The 9421-nt window shown below is 37.1% G+C and overlaps 1 protein-coding gene across 1 annotated transcript; it reads right to left on the reverse strand.

The window, feature by feature from the left end:
* Positions 1 to 743: 743 nt before the first annotated feature.
* LOC104872764 (pancreatic alpha-amylase) lies at positions 744 to 6613 on the reverse strand. Its single transcript, XM_033758232.1, is given in 10 exon segments — positions 744 to 980; positions 2181 to 2306; positions 2450 to 2568; positions 3323 to 3422; positions 3510 to 3632; positions 4304 to 4437; positions 4620 to 4831; positions 4834 to 5041; positions 5944 to 6090; positions 6420 to 6613. Coding segments are annotated over 10 exon segments (1527 nt in total). The 5' UTR covers positions 6588 to 6613; the 3' UTR covers positions 744 to 790.
* Between the last annotated feature and the right edge of the window lie 2808 nt (positions 6614 to 9421).

Genomic DNA, 9421 nt, shown 5'->3' on the forward strand with positions numbered 1-9421 from the left:
GAAAAGAGAATTCAGTGAAATGTTAAAACAACTCTCGGAAGTGTCGAGGATAGAGAAGGTTACAGAATAAGTAGCATAAGTAGGATCTATGGTCTTCAGAAAAGAGAATTCAGTGAAATGTTAAAACAACTGGACCAAAAAAGAGGAAAAAGTAATTGACCTTCAAAAGAAGTGACTGTAGTAAAAACAGGTGCTTGACTAGGACACAGAGCAGAGACATAAACTTTTCATAAATAAAGAAAAAAAAGAAATAAATTTTGCTGATAAGAAAATATGTGCAGTGATATATCTATACACTTTCCTTTACTTCAATCAATAAATATTTTTGTAAATGAAAAGCATTTGACATTTTTTTCTCATTTTTACAGGCTGAAAATCAGTATTGAGTCTTGTCCTTGGTTTGGCTTCTGAAGAAGGCCTCAAGTGACGGCATCATCACTGGAGTATGTGTGAGATGGATCGCTTAGTGACACTGAAAGCCAGAGGGGACTCAGAGTTCTGGCTTGTTCTTTTTTAATGAATCAGTCTCTAAGGAAATAAACAGGTCCCAGAGAACTTGATTCATCTAGGCTGAGAGCAGCACCCAGACACATAACTCTGTCCCACCAGAGTCCCTACCTCTGAGAGGTCCCAACACCTCTCAAACCAAAACTATGGGAACCAAGACAGGCATTTGCCAGTTGGATTAATTACAGGATTCCTACATGTTAGTGGTTTATAAAAATTAATGCTCATAAGAGGACACAAGCACACATGGTTATGATTCTCTCACAGGCATTTTATTTGAATTTTATAACTTTGATTCAGCATGGATGGCAATAAAGGGGTCTTCAGCAGAGTTACTAATGGAAAATTGAGCCCTGCCATCACCAGAAACCTGGATTTTAATTCCTGAGCAGTTGCCGTTCACTTTATCTCCAGAAATGACATCACAATATGTGCCAGCAGGTAGCCCAGTTTGCAAATTTGCAGACAGTGACCTGGAAAGTACAACGGATTATTTAAGTCAAATTCAACTCTGACAAATATAAGACATGAACAACTATGTGCCATAAAACTCTAGTAATCTCAAAAAAAGGTCTCAAAAGGAGAAAACTCAGCTCTCCAGTGCATGGGAAGACCTTCCTCAGAAAGAAATGTGATCTTAGATAAGACCTAGCAAATCCTTGGTCTGTATGGAGCTGAATATGAGGTGAGATTAAAGCACAACAAGGAAGGGAGATTGAAGAATACAAGGGAATGCACACAGAAATTGCCTCCCTTTCATAAAAGTAGTAACTATGGCAATCACAATTATGCTAAATATGTCCTTTTCTGCAAAAAACAAAACACTGTTTACCTTTATGGATTTCAATAAAATTATTTCTTCGAAAACATTGACTCTCTTCAAAATCCAAAAGAATTTGGGCAAGAATACCAATGATGTGGCAAGTCTACCAAAATGTACATGCTTTGAAATAAATGGCTGTATTGCATGAATTTATTTTTGTTCACCCATGGAGAAGAGAAAAATTAAAGAACTAGGCATGGGATATTTTGTCCAAAAGAAAATGGGGGAGGGATGCACTTGGCTTATTTAATCATTGTTTGCTTATAAATTCTAACTTAGTCTGAAAGGGATAAACATGTGTTGAAGGTGGCTTTGGACTAAGATATACAAATTACTTTCGAAGAGAGCTGTGGATTTATTGGTGTATATGAAGGAAGTATTAAAATAGAAGAACGAATATATTTATCTCAGAGGGAAGAACAACACTAGGGAACTTTAGAGCCAAAATCCCAAAATCTCCTGAGAAAAAATCATTGACATTGAGATATGTGGAATAAAAATAATTCCAGAGAGACAGAATGTGAAGAGCGCAGAACAGAAGAGAACACAGAGGAATAGCTGGAACACAGAGCTGGGAAGTAAGGGGCATTCCAGTCCTGAGACTCCCTGTAGACGCGCACAACACGAGGACAGGACAGCTAACAAAAAACCTCCCCCTGAGAAAGAAAACTATTGTAAAATACTGGAACAAAGTAAGAGTCATCATTTTCTTCTGTACCTTTCTCACTTTAGTGTTTCCTTTATCCGTAGACTACAGATTTTGCAATTGTGATGAAAAATCAGTGAATAAAAAAAAAAAACCCAAGAGCAGGATAAAGTAAAATATTAATTTTAATTGGCATCTACTCACCTGTCATCGTTGTTAATGACAATGAATGCTCTGTTTCCTCTTCCAAAAGCTACTTGGTTGCTCCCATTATCCCACCAGTTGGAGAAAGGCTGGCCATCAGCTACATTTCGGAAGGCAACCATGTTCCTAAAAGCACAAACAATACTCTGGTTTCTCTTCAGATCGTATAAATCTTTCGCCTTTTACTAAAAGCACGAACATATGACATGCACATATTCTTTGCCTTCACTGTTGACAATAAAATCTTTAGCATTAGAAAATATCCCCACCTTATTTGACGCCAGCGATGTTCACAGACCCAGCCATTGCCGCAAGTGGTGTCTGCATTAATAGTCACCGGTTTAGTTGCTCCATTGTTATTCGGTGGCCCGATCCAGTCATTTACGTCCTTCATTATGATAACAAGAGCTCAGTTTGGAAGCATCCTCACTTGCCCCTTCTTTCTCCTTTGTCCCAAACCTAATCAGTCCTAATACTTGTGTCTCCACGATATCTTTGTTTTCCATGTTTTCATAGTTTTTGCTGAGTTTTTTTCATTTCTTTGGATTCTTTCTCACTAGTGTCATATTTCAACAAGCATAAAAGATTTATTCTCTCATTTTCTCTACAAGCAATGGGTTCTCAATGTCATTATTTAGTGTCTTCAACAACAAGAACTATAGCAGCAGTAAAGCAGGATGAAAACCTGGCCTCAAGACTGCTAGCTAACAAGTCACTCAATTATGTACATAGGTATGTCTGCCTCAGTTTTCTCTTTTGTAAAAAGAGATATTACATACTATAAAAGCATAATACTGTATATGAAAATATCTCAAATACAATAATTGCAAAATTAAAATTAGTTGACTTTATGCAAATTGTACATGTAAATAGTAAGCACCTCATCATAACCCCAGCAGTAAATGGATTAAAACATTGATATTGTGTTTTCCTCTGACTGGTACCACTTTTAAATATGGTACTCCAAAAAACAGTGTAAATCTAGGAGGTGTATCACTGCAGAATCACATTATATGATGAATAATATACCCTTAAACACATACGTGATGAATAATACCAAGTGTCTCACTCTTATATGAAAATGTTAAATGCTGCTTTCCTTTCATTGAGCAAGAGATGTTTTGAACAGCTCCAAAACTTACTTTTCCATTCTGAAAGTTTCGGTCCCAACGGTAGCTTGACATTACTCGTGCAAATCCATAAGGATGAGCAAGCATAAATCCCACAGCCATTTTATACATCCTGAAAATCACAAAACGATATGGTAGGAATAGAACTTTTGCCCTCCTTAAATGGTAGATGGATAAGGTGGGGAACGTTGTTTCCTACCTAGCGTCCCAGAATGTCAGAATAGAGGCTCCTCCCGCTCCGTGACCTCGCTGATTGTCATGGTTATCCACAAAGACAAGGGCTCTGTCAGAAGGCACCAAGCCCCAACCTTCTCCCCAGTTCCTGTGTGTAAAAATAGTGTGCACAGGTATAATATTTAAACAAGTGTATGCATCTTTATATATGCCTGAGAATATGTATTCTCTGTAAACTTTTCTATATAGCATCCTCAGATAAATCTTCTCAGTAAGTGGTCCTTTTATAAGACTTTGTAACCTATGTAGAATGACAGGATTCAGTTTATGGCAACGTAAGTGGACTTCAGAAGGATAAGCATTCATAGCCCATTACAGAGCATAGCACAGCAGGCTAAACTGAGGCTTCAGTACACTATCATAATAAATATATTTTAATATCTGAAATTGATTCATTTCATATGTATAAATGCGAGATTAAGGTCATAATTTAGGTACTTGTTCAAAGTTAGTCATTTAAACCAATCAATCTGATTTCACTCATTATAGTTAAACTATTACTGAAACCTAGAGCACTCATACAATACAGAGAATAAAACCTCTAGAAGACTTGTTCTGTTTGTACACCGTCGCTTTTAATGCACAAGCTGAAATAAAACAGATAGCTAATTGCTTCGGAGAAACCTCACACTTAGCATTAATAAACAAAACCTTGGTTACTGTACAAATAACAAGGCTGTAAGAGCATTACCTAGTTTGGGGAAATATCACAAATAGACCAGTGGAGAAAACTGAAGCGGCAGGTAATGCTTTACTCACTTTAAGTAAGACAACTTCTCTCCATTCCACTTGCGTACAACTGTGCCTAGTTTTGCACCATACTTGAATTCAGTGACACGGCCATTTCCAAAGTATTCACTACTTTTAATTGCTTCACCTCCCAGATCAATTACCTAGTTGATACACAGAGGGAAAAGTCATTTTACACTTGCAGTAAAATATGTTTAAATGCCGGACATGGTGGCACATGCCTATATTCACAGCACTTTGGAGGCTGAGGCAGGAGGATCGCTGTGAGTTGGAGACCAGCCTGGGCTACATAGTGAGTTCCAGAATTCCTCCATAGCGGGGACACCTCAAATGCAAGGCAAGTGCTCTCCTCTTTGGGTGGAGCTGAACACTATGAGTAGGAGAAAGTGTTTGTATGAAGTTGTTTTTTTTTGTTTTTAATATCTAAGCAGTTAAAGCTAGTGAGCAGTTTTCCTAAGGAATCTAAACCAGTACCCAGTATGATATTCAATATTCTATTTGTGAATAATTAAAGGAATATATAGTTTTGGTTCTGATCATTATTTTAAAAAAATTTACCTGGTTCGCATCATTATAGTTACTAATTTCTCCATTACATTTATTGTCATTAAAATCATAACTAGAGTATGGGACTGCTTTAAACTCTCTATTGCCAGGATTGTAGTAGCTTCCACAAGTACTGCTTGTTCCTGCAGGATTGCCTGAGCCGCACATGTGGTTAATCACAGCATCCACATAAATTCGGACCTGAAAAACAAGTTGTCTTCTTCAGTTTCACTCCATGTGGAAATATAAATCACTATTTCATGTTAAGAAAATTCCAAAATACTTCTTTGTAATTTCATAACTGGAATTTCCTAGTCAACCAGACTCAGGTGTGAAAGTAAGCTAATGTTAAAAGAACCACATTGATTCTAAACACTTGGCCATCTTATACATAAATGATAAACTGCGAGAATGGAAGAGTCCTATAACTCTGAAGAAGTGAAAAGAACCATTTCTGAGAAGTTAAGAATTAACTAAAACAGGAGAAATTGTGTGTTTTCAAAATTTCAACAAGAATTCCCAGAATAAAACAGTTAATCCCTTCTCTCTACCTAGCAAGTCTTTCAGAGCTACTTATTAAGCAGAAGTGATTGAGAAGAAATCTCGAGCTTATAAATGGATCCATAAGTCACATGCAAAAGACAGCAGCTATTGTAACTGAACCAAAGATTATTGATAGAAAGAAAATATGGGTGTAAGCCTTAAGAGTGGGTATGTTTCCCTTGTCATTCTTCTTATATAGTAAACTGCCTCATGTGTATATATTAATGGTATATATGCAGAGAGATTGACAAGCAATGAACATAACATTATGGATTTTGCATTAAAAGTATTTTGCATTAACATAAAAGAAATTAAAATTTTTTAAATATTGAAATATGGCCACCTTTAAAACAACAACAACAACAACAAAAAAAAAGAAAACCTAGGATGAATGAGAAAAACTGTATTCCTAGGAAACATTTTATTTATTTATTTATTTATTTATTTTTGCACAGGGGACCGAATTTGGGTCCTTGCCCTTGTGAGGCAGGCGCCAGAACAACTGAGCTAAATCCCTGGCCATCTATGAAACATTTTTAAAGGAATTTAACTTCACTTACGCCGACATTGTTGCACCTGGTCACCATGTCTTTGAATTCACCTTCATTTCCAGATCTTGTGCATAATTTATAGCTGACTGGTTGGTACCTTTCCCACCAAGGTCGATATGGGTTGTTAATTACAACATTTTCATTGGGTGGAGAGACCTGCAAAAAGAAAGTACCTCAGTAAGACCCAACTTATGATTTATTCTATATTGATACATACTATAAAACTACTAACTACTCAAATTTGTTTCTGAATCTGTCTACATATAGCTATGTTGCTTAATAACCGGGCGAATAATTTAAGGGCACATTAGACATGTCCGGAAACAGCAAAAATTTGCCGGAATTCTAAATTTTTTCTTTCTCATGAAATCTTTGCACAGTCCTTGCATCAAGTAGAATGTTGTTCTAAATCACTGATAAGGATTCATATACCATTTACTATAAGCTCAGTAAACTCTGCAGTACATGCTGTGGACAACACTTACCTGAACACCTCCAAATCCTTTGGGACCTAAGTATCTCTCACATTCCGCAGCAATGTCCGCCCAGCGCCACTCGAACAGGTGCACAATGGATGTGCGTCCCTGCTGTGTGTTTGGGGAATACTGAGCCCAGCACAGCCCAATGGCTGAGAGCAACAGAAGGAACTTCATCTTGCGGTGAAGTTGTCAGGCTTCTTTCTAGCAACCATTTATAGTCCTGAGAAAGAGCACGTTACATAAAGTAAATGTTAATGAATAAATAAAATAAATATTTAAAGAACAATTTTATTCTTTATCTGGAAAAGATTAACAATCATAAGGTTAACAGCTGAAAAACATGTTCCAACCCTCACAGCAAAATAATCAAAATGGTCTTTTAGCATTTAATGGTTTTTCTGTCAAAGGAATACTAACATTTTCAAACATCTGGGATAGGATATGTACAAACAGACTTTATTCACATGTTATTTCAGTAGTATTGGATAGTACATATTTATGACATCTTGCACTAATTGGGAAAATCACAATGAAAGCCTTCTGTATTCACATGATGAAACACTAAAATAATTCCTATATGCTTTCCTTCTTAACGTAATGCAATTTTGTAAAGGATTAATAGTGTAAGTGGAGTAATACTTTATATACCCATTAAACAAGTATTGATTGATTATCCTTTTTTGCCTATGACAAAAGGTGCTATAGAGAATAAATAACAATCAAAATAGCTTCTTTTTCTAAAAGAGCTGACATTGTAGTGAGGGACCACAAAATAGGCAAGTATAACAGTAATACTAAAGAGGACAGAGACATGATCTTCTGTTATTTTGACATTAGAAAAGGAAAGCAGCAGAGGAATATTAGATACAAGGAGCACTGAGAATGAAGGATCATTACTGGGATGAACCAGGGCCCAGAAATGTCTACAAGACATTAGTGTGATATTTTCACAAGAGATTTCTTCCGTGTGACAATACGGATCAGTAGTCCTGGAGTGTAGTCTTGGAGTAGTTTCCCCCACGTTCCGTCTTTTGTGTTCCACCTCCTGTTTTGGTCAAACTGGTACTTATGATAAGACCATGTGAAGAGGGCAGGAAGAGCTGCACGCTGTACTGTACATGGACTACAGGCCCAGCCAGAGTGAAGGCCTAGGAGCGCCCATGTCTATTCACCTGGTGGAGATGCCTGTCTTTCTGGAGCCTGTGTGATTATCTTTTGTGTTCTTAAAAAAATGAGTACAGTTGTCCATTCTTTTATCTGCTTTCTGCTGATATACGGACACTCACAATGCCTACCTTTGGAGGTGGTAAAAATTTCTCATTGCCTGATCTTTAGGACACAACACTGGCAGTTTGGACACTTAGTCTGATTGGGTTGAAATGCAAGACACAGCAACACCTTGACTTGCAACTGCTGAAGACCAGAAGACAAATCTTAGTAGCAAATAAAATAAGACAGGGTCCAAAATTCAAACGTAGTAGAGTGGTGACTAAAAACTCAAAAGATAGTAGAGCCTAGACAAATTTAGATAGAATTTAGCAAAATGTATTATAAATAATCTCTGCCTATGTATATGAAGCCATTTGCCTTCCTCTCACAGCTCATTCATATTAACTTCTACTTGCATTGAGCTGTTTTCCGCATACATCCTGAGGAGTTATAAAGTAAACAAACTGATCCCTATTCTTCCATAAATATACTAATAACTTTCGTTATCAATCACAGAATTTGTCAAGTAACATAGTGATAGTTAGTTGTACACTAACTAAAACATTCCTCCGTGGGCCAGGCCTGGCTGCACTTTAAGAGCCAATCAAGTAATCTGGGTCTATGTGATGGGGTCAGAAGTATGATCTGTAACTTTTCCTGTTTTTTCAAGAGCCTAGTGCTACTTCATGGTAAGTGACGCTGCCCTAGGGAGTGAGGGATGTGAATGCCCCCATGACTCCTGCAAAATCCGTCTCCAAGCATGCCCATATAATTTGGTATGGGGCCACTGTGTTGCATAATATTATCATTTTTTCAAAGATTCCATGTCCATGATACAATCTCTTACAAAGTGTTAGTCATTGTTGAGCCCAAAATTTAAGAGAGAGAGTGTTTGAAGTCTTTTCAGTGTGTCTAAAAGGAATTCAGCATCCAATACTTGCATCCATCCACAGAAGGGTTGGGGTAATTGAGCATTGTTAGAGTTAAACTATGCAAGATGCCCGGAAGTGGAGAGTAATTAAGAATCCAGCCTTTACTTTGCAGACTTAGAGGCATTTGTGGTGACTGACTCCAGAGAACCTAAATATACAGAGACTAAAGTAGACAACCAAAGTCAGTTTAGTCTGTGAAAATAACACTTAGCAATAGAATATTTACATCAGCCCTTTCATCCCATAGGCAGAGCTGCAGAGATAAGCAATGCTTCAGCACAGTGATACTTGAATGCACATCAAAATAATGTGATGGAAGCATGCGGAGAAGGTTAAAGAATATATTCTGAGATGAACTTGCTGGAGTGAGATTCCGGACCTCTCTTAGATCACAATTTTTCCTTTTTATTGTTCATCAACATTATACTCTACCTCAAAACCCACCTGAATTTTGTTCATCCATCCTGTTACTATGTAAAGTGAAACAATAACCATATTCATTTTTTTCAGTTTTATTATTATTTGTACATGTTTCCAGTACATGTCGATTAGGATTCTTGTGGGGAGTTTGTACATGCACATAACACATCTTCCAAATATTGGTTAGGTGAGTAAGCCAGAGAACTCATTATACCGATAGCCAACATTTTAGTCACTACACACTTGTATTAACATACATGACAGTTTTTATATAATGTCTTCTCTTGTTGCAAGAAAGTGTTCTTTAGGACTTATGTTACAACGACTGTGCTCGGTGGGCAAGAAAAGTGCAGGGAGTCCTGGCCCACAAGTGTTTGAGTCATAAGATTAAATTGCCACTGATATGGTTGGAGAAGGCTAGAAATCATCATCCTTTTCTCCTTGAAC

The sequence above is a fragment of the Fukomys damarensis genome, unplaced genomic scaffold, assembly GCF_012274545.1.
Source record: "Fukomys damarensis isolate Sample0158 unplaced genomic scaffold, DMR_v1.0_HiC HiC_scaffold_33, whole genome shotgun sequence".
Lineage (NCBI taxonomy): Eukaryota > Metazoa > Chordata > Mammalia > Rodentia > Bathyergidae > Fukomys > Fukomys damarensis.